Below are 20,640 nucleotides of genomic sequence, written 5' to 3'. Positions count from 1 at the left end.
CCATTCAGAAATGGTACGCAGTTGTTTTTAGCTGGGAATAGTACCATCACCCTTAGGGGACACTTGGAAATGTGGGGTCATGGTGTCTATTATCTCAGTGACTGAGGGGGTGGATATGACTGGTATTTTCTGGGCGGGGGGGAGGCTAGAGATGCTAACATCGTGCAACATTTGTGAAAGTTACATACTCCAAAGGATTATCTTGCTCAAAATGCTAACCTCCCAGCCCTCAAATACTATGGTCTAGTTCAATGTTCAAGAGTTTGTCATGGAAAAAACAAACTTCCTGGATCTTTCTGGAAGGACTTACGAACTATCGGGGCTAGACAGAAGGACAGAAGAGTAGAGAAATAGCCTGATCTTTGGGTTTCCTCCATTTCTCTGTCATGAAAAGAATGAAAGTCGCTGATACCTGCACTCTTTCCCCTAGATATAGTCTGAGGAATCTTCCATCTCAGAAGAAGTGAAGAGAGTGGTACCGTCTCTCTCCCAGCAGCGTCACGTCAGTTCTTTGGAGAGAAGGAAGACTTCAACCTCATTTCACCGGCTCTGCGTGATTGTCACAAAGCACTTTGAGGGCGCGTTGGAGTTCTCAGATGACAGCACCATCCGTTTGGCTGGGGTATCTGACCTACCTTTGCAGTCCCTGCATTAACCCCCTCTAGGCACTCCACGGATAGTTTGGAAATGTGACTCTTACCGTTTATTTTTTGTGTGTCTAATTTATAAACTCCTGGGAAATTCCGGTGAGGTTCTTCCCTGGAACATTTTGTTTTGCATTATGCCACCTGTGTGTATGTGTTGGTGTTGGGATGACATAGTTGCTTGATCTGTTCTAAGCTCCAGGGGCCCAGTTTCTTGTCCTTCTGAGATAACACTTGGCTTGTTTGAGACTTAGGACTTCCAGTGCCCTGCCTCTCATCAGGGCCACTGGTCCTTTCCCTCCGTGTTCTCTCACCGCCCGTACCTTGGCTTCTTCCCACCCTAGCGGCAGGGAGACACAGACAGTGGGAGGCTGAGGGAGCCATCCTTGCATTCCCATCTTTTATCTTCCATACCTCCCGCCTCCCGAACTTTCCATCTCTACACAGTCGGTGACCACAAGCGCCACCACATTCCTGTCAGAAGGGGAGCAAGAGCATCAGAGTTTGTGAGCAGCCTCTGCGTGGTCCATGTGGCATTTCGGGGTCCTGATTGGCCTGGCCAGCATGGCCTTTTCCCCGCAGTAACTTCTGAAGCGCTCGTGTGCGTGCTGCCCTGGCTCTGTGAAGTCAGGAACCATTCAGCCAGGTAGCTTATCCCGGCCTCATCTCCACTTTGCTCTCTTGGTCTCCTGGCATCTCCTGTGGGCCGTCCTCCATCCTGCCTCTCATTTGCCCTCTCTTATTCAGAGGTATTTTTGCTTTGCTTGCATGAGAGCAAGCTGTTTCTGGATTTTTATTCTTGCTCCTTGAGTCCCGTAAGCAGCCATTTTGCCTGCACATCTCCTTCCTTGTAGAGCCTTGGAAAACACGGTATTTTGAGAAAATTCCTTTGTAAATACTCTTTTATAATTGGTTGAGTTCTTTAGAATTATCTCCAATGCTTGCTTCTCCCTTCTTCCATAAATGTTGCTTCTATTAAGTTCTCTCCTAAACTTCTAGGTCATTGTTTATATAGCAGAAAATCCCACGTTAGCTGGTGGAGAACTGCTTTTCTTCTTGAATAATTTTGATAGGTCATACCCGAGTGCAACTCAGGTTCTGTCTTTACTTGGGCCTGTATCTTTTTAGCTTGTTTTAGTAAAGGGAGTCCAGAAAAATTTAGAGATTACAGAAATTTAGGGATCCCAGATTTGAAGGGACGTGTATTATTTGCCCAGTGGTAGGCATTGTGACATAACATATTGGTAGCAATAGCAGATTGGCCTGCCAGGTTTCTGGGCACCCCCTTGCCTTAAGACCCTGAAAGCAAATTTGGTTTCAACACTTTGGGAAACTTTGTAAACTTGGGGGAACAATTAGAGGATACCCAAGAGAATAGGATGATTTTAGATTCATTTCTAGAGTTTGCATCTGCTCGGGTAGAATAGCCTAGGATCTTGTTAGCCTAGTAGAGGACTCTAAGGACTAATTTATAGTTGACTGAAGAGCTAAAACTTGTGGTCCTGTGGCCTGGGCCGAGCCATCTACGTCTCACCCTCGTTCTTCACCATGTAGAGGAGTAAAATGCAAAGTCATTTACCAAGGGCCTGGTCTTGCCGGGGGGGGGGGGGGGGGGGGGCGGAATCTTTTTGGGTAGAAGATGGTGTCTATACCGGGTGAGTCCCAGAAATAAGAGGAAGCTAGAAGAGCATCAGTCCCTAAATTCTTCATGGTGTGTTTACAAACTAACTTAACATAGATTGTTTTGACTCTCAGAAGTTTGAATCCATTTTTGCCAGACACGGGACAGGCTCTAGGTTTCTCCTCCCTCCTGCAGCCAGGGTAGAGGGTTGGAATGGTGGCTGAGGATTGCGGAAGCTTCATCTGTCCAGCGTGGGTGCTAGCCTGTCAGGTGTGTCCCGACACTCCCTTCTCCTGGTAGGCACCCACCCAGCCGGACCTCTAAGATAGGAAGAGCTCCTTCCTTCCCCCACTCAAGCAAGGCCAGTGTGACTGCCACTTAGGGATAGCAGTGACTCGTGCAGGTATAAGGATCTTCCTTCTCCCAAGCTCTCCTCCTTGCTATCCTTATAGCCCCTTCCACCCTAGACAGCATCCTCCCAACCCCCAGATGCTCTCTACTCCCCCTCCCAGTCGGGTATGCCGATACCAACCCCCTTGAATGTGAATTGCTACTTTTATTGTCCATACTAGAGAAGAGCCAGCTGGTATATTGTCAGGAAGCACTATTTAAAATGTGAATTGTTGGAGAACAAATAAATACTATGTATAGGAAACACACTTGTGTGTCATTCTCATTCTTCTTAGCCATCGCCATGGTTTGTTTTCCCTTATGGAAAAGAGGAAGAACAGGTGGGTGGGTGAGTTGGGGATCCAGAGGGGAGTGTATGCCGTGGCCTTGTTCATTGCGGAAGTGTCCCTTACCATAAATCCCCTACGAATAACTACAGTGGACCATTTCTGGAAGTGGACCTGTCCCTGCATGCTGTGGGGGCCTTCTCATGTGTACTAGTCCCCTGGTGGCTTCTAGATTAATGTTTAAACTTCCATTGGGTCCCTACCATGTGGGTGTGGGACACTGTAATAGGCAGTGTGGAGGACATCGGCCCCAGGAGGGCCTCTTTGTCTTCCATTCTATGACTTCTAGGAAAAGTCAAGTGCACCAGGGAAGGCTGAGCCACCATGGACGACTGTTGAGTTGTCCGCCTGCATTCCTCCAAATCCCAGATAGAGGGCCAGATGGAGAAGCCCCTAAAGGGCAGGAACTGGATTCTACTTCTCTTTTTTGTCTCCGCTGCTGAGCCCGGAACGTGGCGCATAACAAGCCATCAGTAAAGGAGAGGGGGTGATTCTGAACACGGGAGGGGGGGTGGCGAAACGAGACATGGGAAGGGAAGGAAAGCGCTGGGAAGGAAGAGGGGCAGTGGTGCCCTGGCATGCACCCCTTTGGACCTGCACTTTAGATAGGCTTGTCCTGAACCTGTGAAAACCATGCTCAAGAAACAGACTCTGGCTTCAGTACATGTTGATAGCAAATGAACATGGAAGGTTGGGTTCCGCCTGCCCTCTAAACCTGACTACTTCTAATACAGTTCTTCCTCTACGGATGACCCAGCCATCTCTTCCTTTAGCCTCTGGCTGGGTTCTTGCTGAAATCCCTTGTGGTGTCGCCCTAAGTAGAAGTCAGCTCCTTCAGAGACTGAGCGGACGGGCTGAGGGTGGTGCTGGTGGTAGCTGGTCAGGGGATGGCCCGTGGGGGCTGCACAGGACGGCTGCTCAAGGAAGCACTGGTGGTGGTGCGGCAGGCAACGCAGCTTTCCTTGGAAGCTCCTACTGTGCTTGCACTTGAACTCCAGCACCAGCTGGGTGTATGTGTTGAAGGTGGTGACCGCTGATGCCATGCAGCCGGTGAAGGAAAGCCAGGCCGTGCTAGGGATGAACAACAACAAAATGGGACGGTCAGAATCTGACCTACATCCAGGTTTGAGAGAAAAACACGATCGCTTCCTACTAGTAAACTAGGCTGATGCCGCTTAGGGATTCAGGGACCGGCGCATGTTCCCTTCCGCCGTGCTGTGGGGAAAGCACTGTGGGCCAGAGGCCTGAATTCGGTCTGGCTTAGTAGGATATGTTCTGAATGTTTTGCAGTCAAAGAGAACGACTCTTGTAGTGTTGCAAGTCAGACTAGGAGTTTAGCAGACTGGTTTTCACGGGATCGATTAGCTGTCAGCGCTCTGCTCTTTCATTCCTGGTGTGCCTTTTCTGTATACATAGAACACGCGCGCACACACATACAATTTTCTGGACTATGGTTTCCCCACCTGCAGTTACCCTTGTGATCTGCCAAGATTCACAGACCGATAGCTCAGCTGTATAGAGTGGACGTAGCCCAGTGCAGCACCCCATACCCACCCAACACACACACATAACACACACACACACCCTGCCCAAGATTTTCCTTCACTCAGATCAGATGCTAGGAGCAATCATTCCTCTTCCATCTTCTTCTGTTGTGAGGTTTTTGGCTATCTTAGGGGCCACAAAGTTGAGCCTCTGCATGTCATTCGTTCAGGCAACACTCACTACAAACCTGGAGGTATTATACGTTGTACCAGCGGAATTTGCCTCTTGGGAAAACAGTGCAGCTCTTGGCTTACGGGAGTTTAAAATGCATGGAAGAGAAGCTGGAGATTTAAGAGAAGCTGGATGGATTCAACAAAGAAAATACAAAACAAAACAAACCACCAGGGAACTATATCAAACGCATTCCTAAAAACTTGGAAAGTCAACCCCTAAATCTCCCCATGATTCTGGGAAGCCCAGGAAACAGGAAGTTGTGTGAGGTTAGTGAGGAATTTCATGAGGTCAGGTGATGGGTAAAGCCAGGCCACACGCTGGCGCTGCGTGTTCCTATCTGCTGCCCCTGACAGACTCAGCCGACTCAGGCTTGGGGATGCTTCGGCTGGGAGTGGGGTAGCCTGAGCTCTGCAGGTGTCATGTCAACAACGGCTTAAAGACAGACAAAAGGTGCAAAACCGTGTGTCTGGAACATAAGCTCTGGGGGCTGGTTTTGGAATAGCCCAAAGACACCCGAATCCAATAGCACATGTTCTATCATGAGACAAGGGGATAGGATCTCCTAACAGACATGGATAGGCTTCCAGACTGCCTCCGTCAGCATGGAAACTGGAGCCCAGCGCCGTGTGTTTCCAGCCCTGGTAAAGTACTTCGCACTGACTCCGGACCGAAATGCAGGCCCAAGGTGGCACGTGTGCAGTGAACAGAGCGTGTTCCTCAGGGCAGGAAGGGAGGAACTCTTAAAACAGAGGGGATATTTGCTTCGAATGTGTTTGTCATGGTTGCTGCTTCTCTCTTCTTAAGAGAAATCAAAAATAACTGACCCCTTAGTTCTCTAAGGGTTAGGGAATGACTGGTAGGGGAGGTTTTATTTCTCACACAGTGGGATGGAATAAGAGCAGAAGTAGGAAGAAGTGACTCTTTGTTATAGGAGAAGAGTCAGCCATTCACAGGGGATGGAATTCCAACCAAATCTCAAGGCTAATTCTTCATTTCTCGGTCCTCCAATACCTTGAATCATAAAATGTATAAAATACAGAGCATCGGCGCCTGAGTGGCTCAGTCGTTGGGCATCTGCCTTCGGCTCAGGTCATGATCCCAGGGTCCTGGGATCGAGCCCCACATCGGGCTCCCTGCTCGGCGGGAAGCCTGCTTCTCCCTCTCCCACTGCCCCCCCGCTTGTGTTCCTGCTCTTGCTATCTCTGTCTCTGTCAAAAAAATAAAATCTTAAAAATAAATAATAAATAAATAAATAAATAAATAAATAAATAAATAAATAATAAATAAATAAAATACGGAGCATCACTTGCATAAGCCACACAAAATCAGTCTCGTTTCCCAAGGGAATCACGCAACAGCTGTATCATTAGGAAAACTGGACAAAACAAGCTGGAAGAATCCTCTCTGTGCCTCCACAGGAGGTGGGGAAAGAACAGGGGTGGCCTGATGGTCCAGCTCTCTGGTCAACAGACTCCCGGGATGAGGGATGAAGAGAAGGCAGAAGGACACCCGAGCAAGCATCTAGTTGAGGGCGGCACATCGAATGCAGCTTGGCTGGGGAGGGGCTAGAAGGTTCAGGAGATGGTAAGCACTTACTAGAAGGCCCAGCCATAATTCCAAGCATGTGGCCTCCAGTCTTCTGGACCCAAGTTGGCAGTTGCCTGGAAGACTTGTGAATACACCATATGGGCCACCATCCCCAGAAGGCCTACAGAGGGAACAGGAAGGCGGTGCCCTTAGAGAGAGGCTGGATTTGCCAGCTACAGGGAGTATGGGTTTGGAGCAAGCTCCTCATTTTGCATCAGGTACAGCCTACGTGGAGATGCTCCATTACCCATCTGCCCCCCACATTTCCGGGGACACTGATCTGCGACGGGGGCTTCTTGAACGCAGAGCTTTGCAAAAGGTTGCCCCAGGCTTTAGGTGGCGAGCTATGGAAAAAGTTTCTGAGTCAATGCTGCACTTAGGGCCTTTTACTTCTTCCCACCCATGCCCTCAACACGAGCTTTATTCTTGATCTATCTTTATATCTGCATCTCTTACTCCTGCTTGATCCGATGGAGTCTTAAAAAGCTGTGTGTAAGTGCAACTGAAAAGTAAGCCAAACTGTATTTCACATACTGAGAAAACTTGCAAATAAAAAGAACCTAGAGAGAAATCATTTTGCCAAGTACATAATGATCTAATAGAAAATTTCATTCCAACTTCAAGACCCCTGCAACGGCTCTCATCCCTCCATTCTTGACCCTGCCTCTGGACAGACACACGCACCCACCAGAGGCGCCCCAAGGTGGCGAGGCTCCCCACCCGCTCCAGCCTGGGCAGCACGCACCCGACAGGACGGAGGAAATGGCAGCGAAGGCGCTCAGCTTGAGCCCGCAGCCTGGGTTCCCGGTGAACAGCAGGTCCATTAGTAGCAGGAGGAAGCTGACGAATTCAAGTCCGATGGACGAGAAGTGGGCTCCCACTGATAACCATAGGATCTCTGTTAGAAACCAGAGGAAGAAAATAAAATTCAAGTATAAAGAAAAAAAGAAAAAAGAAAAAAGAAACAGAGGAAGAAGAGCCCTCACCCTGACATGTTACAGGACTGAACACAGGGAGCCCGGCAGAAGGGAAAGCCTCCCAGAGTCAGAGAAGGGGACAGAGTTGGCACCAGCTGGGAGCTTTCCCTCCTTTGGGTCCTTTGCTGTCGCCCCTGCGCTCACTGCTCTCTGCTCGGTACCCCATAAGGAATCAAGTAATCTTGATTGACTGGAAATACCGTTGGGGCAATTCAAGAGGAAATCACCTGTCACCCAATCTTGCAGGGGCATGACTTTGCTGTGGGTCATTTTTGTTCCCTTTTTCTTTATTGAATTTTGGAGCAATCACTTCGGTTCCTTTCTCCCTCCCTTTTCAGTTTCACTCCCTTCTATTAAAAATATATACATATATTTTATTTAAAAAATATATACATATTGGAGGGAAAAAAACACCTCTAAGCTTTTCTTTTCTTTTTTTTTTCTCTAAGCTTTTCAGCATGGTTACTTGGCAACAAGAGGAGGTTAGAGCTGTTGGTGGTTTTCTATTTGTGAACTTTATTTGTCCCTGCTGTCCCTTGTTTGCATTCCTGCATATGAATGAGAGGCAGCTCTGGAGGGAATGTGGGTCACCCCGTGGGGCTCAGAAGAAGAGAAAAGAAGATCAGAGTACAGTGTAGAGAGCACTGTTGAGCCAGAGAGGCCCAAGTCAATGGCGGCTAAATTGGTGATCAAACCCACATACTTGCCACAAGCCCCAAGGGAGGGTGGGGGAGGAAAGCCTTCTCCATCAACCGCTTCCCTCCAAATGGGAGAGTGGGGTGACGTGGGCCTTGCAACGTGGCAAACTCCAGTAGTCCTTTCTCACCTCTCTGGGTTGGTGGTGTGAGTTCATTGAAAGTTCGGCACCTCTCCCCTGAAACACAGACAAGGTATGACTTCAGGGGCAGATGAAAACGTCCCCCCGTCCCACACCTGGTGCGACCCCCTCCCTTGGCTCGGACCAGTGCGTGCCCAGCACGCAGCAGATAGGCCCTAGACGCCTCTCTCTGAAAGCAGGAAGGAAGGCCTCATGGATGGATAGATGGATGCATGACCTAGGCAAGAGTCACTCAGGATCCATTTCTCCGTCCCCAGTTCCTGACAGTGAAGAAGAGGACGTGAGCCTGAGACGGCTTCCACGGGGAAATGTTCCCGCTTCTCAGGTCAGGGAGGGTTAACAAGCCTAATGTTAACCAGCACCTTTTGCTGCCACGGTGCCACTGGTCTGAATGGCTCGCAATTGTTTCTGGGGCTGGGGTCGGAGCTGTGCTAAATGGCACGTTAATAACACACATAAACACACACACACATACTTTTATAATCCTCTTCCATCTCCTTTTTCCCTTGGCCCAAATCGGGAGAAACAGGTTAATTGTACTGGATTCTGGGCTTTAGGAAAACATCACTACCAGGTGATGTCTGATGCTTTGAGCAGGGAGGAGGGCTGTCCCTAGGCCAGCTGCTCCTAAGCCGAGGAACACAAGTTAGGAATGCACAGTGACGCAGGACCCCGCTTTGCCCGTACGCACCACCAAGCTGCAGGAGACCTGGGAGGTCAAGGGTGACCTTACTCCACCTAGTTACCCTCCTCCGGCTTCAGTTCCCCTACCTTGTAAATTGTAATGGTCATACTTAGAGCAAGAAAACCCTGTTGGTGGGGTGGGGCAAGAAGGGGCTCCACAGGGGATCTACTCAGACCCTTTCATCTCGCCAGTGAGAAAATCAAGTTTTGTAGAGAGGAAGCTGCGCATCTGAGCTCACAGCTGGGCAGAGCCAGGGCATTTTCTTTAAGAATCCTCTCTCCTCATTTGGTCTCCAAACAGCAATCCTAACTCGCTAGAGGGGGAATTCTCATGATGTTACAAGTCGAAATGAGACCCTTTAAGGATGGCGCGATTTTAAACCAGCAGTGGCTGCTAGACAGGAGGTTTGGAAAAGCCAGATGGACTTTTGGGTCTTATTAAAAGGGAGTCCTAGGGAGAAGGGACGGGATACAGAGGTGGGAGATGCTGAGCCTGGCGGGGAGGCCCGGTGGGGTGTGGGGAGTGCTGTATGCTTCCCACTGGCTCTTTGCCCGTGTTAAGTTCCCTGGGGGGAAGAGAGCGGGCAGCTGGGCTGACGAACCTACCTGGTTCTTCCACAGTTTCCTCACAGGATAGCCACATGCCACTCCAGAAGGTATGGAAGGAGAAGCGGTCATCCCCAGCCTCCCAGCTGTATTGCACCACCTCCTGGGAAGATGTGTTGGTGCTGCTCCCATCCAAGGGCACCGGCATGTCAGAGCACTCGGTTGCCAGACCTTTTCCGCACACGGGCTTGGGCACCTTCTGTGTGCCCACAAACCAGCTGTTGCTGAGCAGGGATGTTGTGGAGAGGCTGAGTGATAGCATGTTGAGGAGGGCAGATAGGAATGTCCGTTGGCCAGAGGAGCCCTTCGGGAGTTCCATCTGTAACAGACCAATACACGTGGAGAGCCTGATTTCAGAACCTCCTTGGAGAGCTGGATACCCTTCCCTGCGGCTCCCTGCGCTCAAGCCACGCTCCTCTACGGTGACAGGCCCCCCGCCGGCCCCGGGCGCTTTCTCCACGGAGCCTCGCGGGTGGAGGCTTAGCTTCAGGAATGGCCGGGAGTAGGCACACCGTGGTGATGATGTTTATTTAAGCTGGACCTCATTCTACTCAAATGCTTATTGAGGATGATCTGAATAAATACCCGATAATAGCCTCAGGCGGAATGTGATTAAGCCACTGAGCTAGTGTATATCAAGTTGAGTACAAGCATTGGGGCCACTCTAATGCGCTTACTGGTCATTATTTTTGGTTTTGTCCTCAGTGAAAGGTAGTAGCACTGACTTGCTGAGGTATCTGTTGTTGGAACAACGCAAGTTTTTTTGGTGTCCTCTTCTCTGTATCACAGACTCCTCCGAGAGGAGAGTGGAGGAGGATATGGCCTATCAGTCAATATTAAACTGGATCACCCCGGGGCGGGGGAGCAGCAAGGACTGGGGCTTTCAGGATTAAAGAAGGCAGTGGACCTACTGGGATGTGGGGTTGTTGAAACCCTTGGAAGGGAGATGAGGCTGTAGGTTCTGAGAGAGGTGGTGATCTGGGCCCAGCTTTCAGACACTACCTCAGAGAGGACAGAATCTCAACTGGGAGGGGGCTGTGTGGCGCCCATGGAGACGGGACACCAAGTGTGGTGGTCATGGAGAGGGACCTGGAGGGGCATCTCCACTGCCTGATGCAGCTGTGGTACCTGACTCACAGGGGGGACAGCGTGGCTCTGGCGGGAGCCCCCGACCTCCCCGTCATTTTTAGCCCAAGAGAAGAGGAGAGCCCGCTGAAGAATGACCAGTATTAGATGTTTCAACCTTGGTGAGTGGTGGCTTGGAGCCCGACTGAGCTTTAGAAAAATAAAGAAATCGGCCAGGTCTTGCACTTTGTGTTACGGAGCAGTTTATACTGTTATATTAATATGCACCGAAGGGAAAAGAAACCCATATTTAGTTGCTGACAGATGCTTCTTAAAGTAAACCATCTTGAGCTTTCCAGGGGATCTCTCATATCAGAATTAATCAGACCTAAATCTGCTTAGCTTAAGAAACATAAATAAAACCATAGCTAAATGGGACAGGACCATAAATCTGCTTAACATTTTCTACATTTAACAGGGAACTTTATCTTAGAAATATAGCAGTTTGTTCTTCAGAATTTCCAGGGACTAAAACAGTGCATACCACAGACAAAGTGCAGATTATTTATGGCCATAAGAAGTATACAAGGTTCATATGCATATAAAAATCAATATATAGGACATATGATAAAACAGCTTCTGGAAAGCAATCTGCTAATACGATTTTTTAAAAAGCACTCAACAAATTAAATCCACCAAAATTGTCAGTCTGTGCAGGACTCTGGGTGACCTTGGTAAAGACTGAAAACCACAGCGTCTGGAGTGAAGAAAGAGCTTCTATTACCCGGTATGGAAGTCACACACTGCCCCTGTCCCCCCAAAAGAATGTTTCCATCTTGCTTTTAGTTGTGAAAATCCTATTGGTTTTAGCCATTGTTCCATTACTATAAGTTATTCTTTCTAATTATTTTCATATCCATTGCTTGAACAGGGAATGGACTTCCAGGTAAAATGTCTTCATTAATCATTCTGTATAAAGATCGAACTAATGATTTAGGCAATTCTACATTTTCAACAACTTCATTTTCAATTTAATACGGGTTGGAAATTTGTCTCATCAGATTTTTACTCTACCCTCAATTCGTTTCAAGTTATGCATATTTATAAGTTATTCTGCAGATTATTCACAGATAAGAATAAGGAACCCCGCACCAAGGTGATAACCAATTTAAAGAAGAAGTGATCTGAGAAACAAAGGATGAAAAAGAGCTTGGAATGAAGCTCAAAGAGGCTGCTTCCAGAAGGAGTGTCCAACCAAGGGCAGACACAAGGAGCCTCGTTCAAGAATTATCTTGACAATTGAATGGGAATTCATTCAAGAGCCTTTTCAAGAATCATCTTCAACACTTACGGTACTGTGCCCTTCATCATGTGTTTTATTTCTCCCTAAACATGCCTTTTCTCTCCAGGATCCAGATAGCCTCTTGAATCGCAAGACCAAGTCTAATTTTGCAATGATCTCTTTAAGGAGATCATGGAGAAGTAGCAGCCATAAGAAAAGTTGTATCTTTGCCTATGCTGACAAGCCCCATGCCAAGGTGACTCTTTACTCTCTAGAAAAGTGACAGAGAGTGGCTTCGCAGACACTCCAGCTCAGAACGATAGGAAATGCACAGGGGCCAAAATGTCACTAATTCTTCCATCAACATAGGTTAACAGACAAACACAGAATTAGCATAGACAACAAATTGATGAAACAGGCACAGCTCTTAATCAAGTGCAAAATGGGCTATGCAATGTATGTTCTGAGCAGTAAGAGGGGGAAGCTGGTTACCTTGGCCGCGGTCAGCGTCTTGCAGCTTGTCAGGAAGGACTGTAGGATGACATCTGTGCCCCAAATCCCCTTGGTTTAATGTTGACAGAATGAAACTGCCTTCCCACCCTCCTGCCTCCCTTCCTGTCCCTCCTCTTCTATCTCCTATTTTTTTTGGAGTGCCTCATGATTAAATGCTGCCTTGCAAGGAACTTGGGCATTTAATAATTGACAATGCAATCATGGCCCAGCTGTTCTGGAAGATTACACAGGAGAGCTTGCCAATGGGGATCAGGGATTAAACACAAAGAAGCAAGGACCTGTATTTACAGAGGAAGTTTCTCTAAAAAGTTAAGTGAAGATTCAGTTTCCACCTAACTGCCATTCCCTAGGAAACTGGTGTGAATGGGGTGGGCTTGATTTTATGGCAGATACAGAAAATATTACAGGGTTACCATTACTTTGTGTAGGGGTTTCCATCCCTTTTTTTTTTTTTTAAGATTTTTTAAAGATTTTTAAATTTATTCATTTGAGAGAGTGAGCCAGAGAGGACAAGCCAAGGGGAGGAGCAGGGAGCCCGATGCGGGGCTCGATCCCAGGACCCCGGGATCGTGACCTGAGCCGAAGGCCAATTCTTAACCAACTGAGCCACCCAGGTGCCCCTTCATCCTTTTAATAAGTTATTATCTGCAGTGTCAGGGCCTCATAGAGCCATGGGTTTGAAATTGCTTCCTTGTGTCATGGGTGGTCTCCACCTTCCAGTCAGCATCGTAAGGATTATTACAACGTCCCTTCAATGGAATACTGGGACCGTCCTCTGTGCCTTTGCAGATGCTCTTCCTTATACCTGGAATGTCTTCAGTCTCTTTATCTGGTGATCTGCCTCTCATCAAGACTAGTGTAAAAGTCACTCATCCTTTGGAAATGTTTCTTTTCTCCCAGAGAACAGTTCTCTCTCTCTGTCCTTCCATACTGTACCCCTCTCGTAATACTTTCTCTATTTCATGATAGCTGTCTGGGTTGTAAGTCCTCAGAGGTCTCTCCTTTACTGGAGCAGCAGTTCCCAGTTCCGCCACTGAGCCTCACAACAGTCTTTGAAACTTTGGAAAATATTCAGATTCTTGGGCCCCGTCCCGAGATTCCACCGCAGGGGTGAGGCCCGGGAATCTGTAATTTTAGAAGGCTCTTTGTAAATTGCCAGGGATGGACTTCTGGTTTCCGGTTCCGCAGGTAAAGAGCTTGGAAGTTGCCACTTCACCTTAACAAGTAAGGAGCTGAACAAACTGGAAAATATGGAGCCAGAGAATTAATCAGGTATGACCTGTTTGACTCACGTGGGGCTTACGTTGAATGAAACCCTCATATTCTGCCCCGGCCCTCCCCCACCTGGAATATTCCAGATTTGCCACCAACCAAGTTGTGGTTTTCCCATTCTGTATTTGTGCAGTTAGTTGGGGGAATGAAAGGCGGGCTCTCCTCGGAGGGAATTAGTCCACATTCTAGCCGGAGGAGTCTCTCTGGCTCTTACTTCCTACTTTTCTAGGACTGACGTGTCCGCACATTTGACACACATGTGCTTATGCCCAAGCGTGAACCCCGTATCACCCGAACGACCCTTTATTCATCCGGACATAGCTGGGAGCAGGAATTTTTTTTTTAATTTTTTTTATGGTTATGTTAATCACCATACATTACATCATTAGTTTTTGATGTAGTGTTCCATGATTCATTGTGCATAACACCCAGTGCTCCATGCAGAATGTGCCCTCTTTAATACCCATCATGAGGCTAACCCATCCTCCCACCCCCTCTCCTCTAGAACCCTCAGTTTGTTTTTCAGAGTCCATCGTCTCTCATGGTTCGTTTCCCCCTCTGATTTTCCCCCTTCATTCTTCCCCTCCTGTTATCTTTTTTTTTTTTCTTAACATATATTGCATTATTTGTTCCAGAGGTACAGATCTGTGATTCAACAGTCTTGCACAATTCACAGTGCTCACCATAGCACATACCCTCCCCAGTGCTTATCACCCAGCCACCCCATCCCTCCCACCCCACCCCCCACTCTAGCAACCCTCAGTTTGTTTCCTGAGATTAAGAATTCCTCATATCAGTGAGGTCATATGATACATGTCTTTCTCTGATTGACTTATTTCGCTCAGCATAACACCCTGGGAGCAGGAATTTGGTGGTCACGTTTCACGTTGGGATTGGCTGTCGGTTTCCTGGCTACAGCTTCTGTCCTGACGCTGGGTGGCGCTATCGCCTTACATTTTTCCCTCTTTGGGCGCATGCTGCCCCCACCCGTCCGCAAAAGTAGGTGCAGGTGGTGGCTCCTCCCCGTGGGATGGCTCTTTTTTCTTCCTCCGGCCTCCTCCCCACTCACACATCTATAGAATGCCTGTGTCAGCCCTACGGAATTCAGGGCTCGGAATGAACTCTGGGAGCATCCAGCCGCTCCCTCGAGGACATCTTGTAGGATTATTTCCTGTAGCACATTTTTCGTGACCGGTTCCAGTTTTCAGTGACTCATAGATCCTCAAATACTTCCCCTGGGAAATACAACTCCACGGTATCAGAAAATAGAGTCAGCCAATGCTTCCTGAGGGGTACTGTGCACATTTTTCTTTATTGAATCGTATCCTCATTCCCTTTCCACCCCACAACAGTGAACAATTCTTTTCCCTTCTCTGTGTTTACACCCCTCAAATACTTGCAGACACTTCTCATATCCCGCTTGAGTCACCGTTTGGCACAGTCTGATGTCTTTGGTTTTTATTGCCTCTGCTCATAAACTGCACCCCCTGTGCCTTAATAGGCTGAGATTTGCCTTCTCCGGGGAAAAGGGGATGGGAGTGGCAGAGTCTTGAGGTTATATGAGGAGGCCTGGAGGTAGATTGAAAGTGAAGCAGCTTTGGGGTCTCTCACTGACTCGGACCCCTTCCAAGACCCTTACATACTCATCACTTTGTATTAGTTTTCTTAAAGAGAGCCTCCGAAGTTATATTATTTGAGGCCTCCCCAAAGCCTGAATCTATCCCTTCAGAGGCCGTGCGTTTTGCATGGCTGGGCTGGCTGGCCGGCTATTAGTCGTGATCCATCTTGAGGACACCCCCTGTCACCACGGACCCTATGCCACAATGTCTAATTTCCTTTTTTTTTTTTTTTTTTTTATGAAACATGAGTTTCTCTGCCTGGCATCCCACTCACTTCCTTTCGTTATAATTTAGGTATGTTTATATTTTTTCCTTCTTCTCTTTCCTCCCTTAGAACAGAAAAAGCAATTGCTAGTCAATGCAACATGAATATAATTAGGTTGGGCTCAGAAGCTCATGACTCAGGCCAGACACAAAGATTCCGTATCTCGAAACAGTATTTAGTTTTGGTACGCTGGACTGTTACCATGTCAGGATGATTCCCCGCCCCCGGACATATATGTGACTCAGCGTTTCTGACATCACAAAGCCAAGGCCTGGGACTAACCTGTGCTTGCCAGGGTCCTCAGTGACTATACCCTGCACTGTACCAAATCATATTTACTAAGCATACACAAAGAGAAACAGTGGTCTTGGGACACCCACACAAAGTTTGTAAACAGGAACCCAATTTATTACTTTGTGAATACACGGTAGATTAGACGTGATTAAAATAATGGGTAAGAATGCTGAGCCAGAGCAGATTCGTTTGGCATAGCACTTGCCTCATGGCAAAGCCTGGGGCGAAGGGATTTGGGGTTTGTTAGTTTTTTTCCCATTATCAATAGAGGCATCTTCTCCTAAAATAGGTTCGTTTGCAGCCCCCCCCTGCCCCGCCCCCCAGCAGTAGTATCTCTGTCCTTTGCCCTGGAGTCAGATTTCTGACCCATGCCTCATAACTCATTCCTTTCTGTTACTCAGCACTCAAAAAGCTGGAGTGGGACATGAGTGTTTCTGCTGTCCCTGGCTCTGATCTACGGGCCCCTGTTCTTTGTTCCTGCATGTTCCACTGTGTGCCTTTCTCATGCAGCCCAGAACATGGAAGCTGCTAGCTACAGGAGCAGCTGTGTTTTACTCATGGTTGATCCGCAGAGCCTAGCACTTTCTAACATGCAGGAATGAGTGAATGAAGTTTGTAATGGAAACCAGGCTCAGAATACAATTAAGAAGCCTATGAGCGAAGAGAAGATGTGAATAGAGAAAAGTGTTAAAGGACACAGCAATTCTCCTGATTCACCCACATAAGAGCAGTGAGAAGGTAGAAGGTCCGCAGATCCACAGACACACCCTGTGCCTTTCTACACAGATGCACATCGAACAGATCCTCTGCCAATACATTTCCTCCCACCTGTGGAAACATTCCTGTTTTTTGATGAGCGAAGCCCAGAAAACAGCAATGATCTCATGAACGAGTATTATCTTTAGTTCACAGAGACCAGGGTACAAACAGATTGCTTAAAAGCCAGTGACAGATTGAAAATGCCACGTTCCTTTCCCAAGCTCCAGGATTCCCTACTGATTAGAACCCTTTGGATGACCTATCTCGAACCATCTGAGATTTTCCAGCTCCATAATTTTTGCCTCAGTGCCTCATGTTTGACTCATTCACTGATGAAGGTAAGGAAGGTCTTCACACATTTTGATCTTCCTCCCAGCCCGGAAGGGTAGAGTATTGCCATAAAAATGCCCATGCTGAGTGTCCAAAATATTAACACCAGTATGGGACACTCAGCTCTGGGATTTCTGGGCTTTCAGGTTAACCTCCACTGCAACAGTGTTTCATGTCCACAGGGCCCCCAAACAGAGGCGTGTAGAACAAGAACGACTCCTTTCTTCCTAACATGGGTCAGGAGTTCTGGGAACACTTCTACTTCTGTTCCGCGGGAAAGACTGAAGAAAAGCACTTTGGGGCCTCTCCTCTCTGTCGCCTTTCCCTTTCCGCTGCTGTGGAATTGTTAGAGGGCTTTTGCTACTGCAGGCGTTTCCAGGAGAGGAAGCCGCCTTTCTTCCCTGCCCCAAGCAGCTGGAGTGAATCAGAGGGGCAGCCACATCTGCACATCCTGTGGGGCAATCGCTCCCGCGCGGGTGACCGAGCCCTCGGGGCCTGCTGGGGCTGGGGGATCCTGGGGACCAAGCGGGGAGGGGGGCCTAACGGGAGCTCTCGCCTCTCCAGGGGTGCTCAGGGCGCCGAGCTGGGCTGCCCCATTTCCATTCCGCGTGCGCCCCCCCCGTCCCTTCTTTTCCTGCTCTCTCCCCCTCCCCCTCCCGACTGTCGCGGTGCCCGAGCCCAGCCGAGTCCCCGCCGGCTCCCCGCGGCCCCCGCCCTTCTGAGTAACACGCCCGCCCCCGGTTTACTACGGCGCCCCGGTCGCCTAGCAGCGGGCGCAGAGCGTGTCTCGACTTGTTTGGCGAGGCCCCGCCCCAGCGGCCCCGCGCCTGGGGCTCCGCGAGCGGGCGGGGCGGGGCGCGGGGGCGGGGCGCGGGGGCGGGGCGCGGGGCCCGGCTTCCTCTCCCGGCCCCGGCGGCTGCTGAGAGCCGAGGCCCAGGGCCCCTACCCGAGAGAAGGAGCCGGCCGGAGGGAGGCCGAGCCCGGGGCCGGGCCCCGATGGCCGGCTGCCCTGGCGAGGCTTGGCAGAGGGAGGGCAGAGACGAGTCGGTCGTCTGATCAGCTTCTCCCACCCAGCCTCTGGGCCTGAGGGTCAGGAGGTGCGGGTTGCCCTGGAACCCAGAAGTCAGGCATTTCCCAGCCCCCGCCCGTCCCCTAAAGGTGCAGGTCCCTGTTCTGGTCTGAGTCCTAGCCTTGTTTCGTGGCTCCGAGAGGGAAACCTAGAGACCACGCGTCCTCAGCTGATCGGGGTTCTAGTCCCAACTCCACCCACGACTGGACTGATGATTTTGGCCAAGTTACGTAACCTACCTGAGTGATTCAGGAGTAAATTAGGAGAAAGTAGTCCTTCACAGTTCTGCTGTGAAGACCAGGAGGCAGCGGGGAAAGTGGAAAGGAAGGGGGGAGGGAAGGGGCCGTGTTCCAGACGCCTTGCTAGGCTCTTGAGGCCGCCCTCACAGTCAGCCTCAGGAGGGGTGGCGACTCTGTTCTGAGGAGCGTTTGACTCGCTCAAGGCCACGAGGCTCGCAAAGGCTGGAGTCTCTATTCAAAACCTCTTGATTCACCCCCAGGCTGCCAGTCAGGAAAGGGGAGGTGCACACACTTCAGCAAAAGGCAGGGATTGCGGGTCAGATTATGGAAACTCACACAGAACGGCGCAAAGGATTAGGTGTGTTTTATACTTCAGATATACACTGATAAACCCTCCCATATTCCCTCTGTCTCTCCTCCTAAATCAACAATAAAAAAATAAAATTTACTATGCTTGGCTTTTTCTATCACGTTCTTACCCATTTCTGTGGGTTCTCCTATTTGTGATCTATTCACTTTGGGTGCTATCCTGTCTCCTGGGATCCCTAGCATCTAGACAATGAACAGCACGCCACGTTGCTCTGTGTGCGTGAGTGCGTGCTTGTGTGTTTTATTTCCCCGCCTAATTGTAAGCTTCATTTTTCTCTCCGGAGAAAGGCAAGAAGTGCGAGAAATGAACAACATTTGCTTTTCTAGTAACCCTTTGGGCTGAAAGTTGGCCGTTCTCAACTATCTCAGATGAGAGGCAAGTCATTTCCAGATGTGGGTTCTAAACAAGCCAAACATCTTTTGCTGACTGAGGGTCTTTCTGGATCTGGAAGGATCCCTGCAGATTCTCCCAGATTCTCTAAGACCAGAAAGGGGAACGAGCACAACTGAGGTTGTGTCCTCCCTAGTTCCAGTAGATTCCAGATCAGAGCTGGCTACCGGCAGGACCCTGGGGGTGCCTCACCTTTGTCTGGCAGAGAACTTAATATCTGCTCTTTCAGTTCATTAGAATCATACACAGCTCTGGGGTTGCCCCAGCCACGGGGTCTTTTACCAGGAACCAGATTTTGGCAACAGGAATCATACAGATGGGAGGGGAGAAAGGAGAACTAGAGGGTTCTAAGCAGTCCTGGGAGCAGCAAGGAAAAGTCAGATGAAGAGGCAAACGAGGAGGAAATGAAAGGTTAGTGGAAGAAGATGAAAACAGAAGGTCGAGGTTTGGACATCACCAGGTTTATCAATAAAAATGGGGCTTGAGTAACAGATTTCTATTCCCTTTTGTATAATCCTACAGTGTGTTCTCCAGTTCCTTACCGTGAACATGTGAAATAAAGCGGTGCATTTGTATAACCTGTATTACAAATCTAACATTGTATGCCTGAAACTAGTATTACACTGTGTGTTCACTGGAATGTCAATAAAAACTTAAAAAAAAAGTGGGGTACCTACCTTCTGGGTGAGACAAACATTTTGAGTCAGTTGAGAGGGATTGCTCATTCACTTTTGAAGCTCTGAGACAAAGGTGTTTCAGTTCCTCTTCTGCTCGGTCTAAGCTGGTTGCGTGGAATGCGTATCTGGCTGGAAGATGAATCAGGCCCCCTCTTGCCAGCAGAGGGGTGGGGTGGTATGAGGTGGGCTGGGGAAGATGGAAAAGGATATCCTGTAGCCAGGACACCAGTTTGGGCGGGGCTGGCTGATGCAAGAGGTTTTTCTCTATGACATCACAGTGGTGGGCAGGGATCTCTCTGCCACCCCCCCACCCCCCACCACTTTGGGTACCCCCCCTCTGGGGTACCTAGCAGAGGCCTGGATGTCTTCTGAGTCATCCGAATCAGAGGTTCTGTTACTGTGTGTAAGAATCACCGGGCATCCTTGTAAGCGAGCAGATTCTGAGGGTTTGGGATAGCTCCCACATGATGCTGCCCAGACCACACGCAGTGGTGAAGCTCTAGACCAGTGCTGCCAAAGAGAAATACAATATGAGCCATACATGTGATTTAAAGTTTTCCAGTAGCCACATTTAAAAAAGTAAAACGGACACACACGTTGCAGTACAACAGTGATATCTTATGTAGTGGTATAATTCAAGTAAAATGTAGTCCTCCTCAAAACAATAAAGTTGACTTCAACGGACGAATAGCTGACACTGCTTTCATTTTTAAAATTTAAATGAAAGTGAAATAAAATGAGAAATCCAGCTCCTTAATTGCATTAGCCACGTAAGTGCTCGATAACCACGTGTGGCTAGTAGCTACTGTACTGGATAACACAGCTCTAGAGCATTCCCAGAAAAGGCAACAATGTACAGAAATTACCATTCTAAAGGACCAGGATCTGGAAGTCTAGCTGATGTTCACAAACCTAATTTTAATAGTATGTAATGAGGATTTGGGAGCTATTAACACTGAGATGTAACTCTGAGGCTTAAAGAGAGGGGTGGTGTCTTCCCCAGTATTCCAGCTAAGAGTCTGGCTGGGAGCTTTCTGTCCTGTGAGACATGTCACCCGGAGTATACCCCTGAGCTTAGCGTGG

General features: G+C 48.8%; 2 protein-coding genes across 8 annotated transcripts in view; one reads left to right on the top strand and one right to left on the bottom strand.

Annotated features, from left to right (window-relative positions):
* The window catches only part of FAM234B (family with sequence similarity 234 member B), a 34,695-nt gene extending 31,771 nt beyond the window's left edge, over positions 1-2,924 (top strand). For both annotated transcript variants that reach the window (XM_064591541.1, XM_045873829.2), the window contains one exon: positions 431-2,924. In XM_064591541.1, the coding sequence (XP_064447611.1) occupies positions 431-436 (6 nt within the window). In that variant the 3' untranslated portion in view covers positions 437-2,924. The remainder of the gene's footprint in view (positions 1-430) is intronic.
* On the bottom strand, positions 2,918-19,755 carry GSG1 (germ cell associated 1). Of its 6 annotated transcripts, none has more exons than XM_064591544.1 (7): positions 19,558-19,690; positions 12,253-13,514; positions 9,414-9,732; positions 7,989-8,159; positions 7,054-7,206; positions 6,318-6,429; positions 2,918-4,073 (listed from the first exon to the last, which is right to left on the bottom strand). In XM_064591544.1, exons 3-7 carry the CDS (start codon positions 9,730-9,732, stop codon positions 3,728-3,730), a joined length of 1,101 nt encoding a protein of 366 aa, XP_064447614.1. In that variant the 5' UTR covers positions 12,253-13,514; positions 19,558-19,690; the 3' UTR covers positions 2,918-3,727. The 6 variants fall into 6 exon arrangements, with proteins under 6 accessions (XP_064447614.1, XP_064447613.1, XP_064447615.1 ...); XM_064591543.1 differs by lacking the exon at positions 19,558-19,690 and adding an exon at positions 18,121-19,475; XM_064591545.1 differs by lacking the exon at positions 12,253-13,514 and having other exon boundaries at positions 8,112-8,159; positions 19,558-19,755.
* Positions 19,756-20,640: the final 885 nt, after the last annotated feature.

Source organism: Mirounga angustirostris, unplaced genomic scaffold (assembly GCF_029215605.1).
Source record: "Mirounga angustirostris isolate CCGP_5_RB_7025 unplaced genomic scaffold, mMirAng1.0.hap1 SCAF_5, whole genome shotgun sequence".
NCBI classification, from domain to species: domain Eukaryota; kingdom Metazoa; phylum Chordata; class Mammalia; order Carnivora; family Phocidae; genus Mirounga; species Mirounga angustirostris.
The sequence above is the reverse complement of the archived record's forward strand: the minus strand, read 5'-3'. Positions and strand labels throughout refer to the sequence as shown.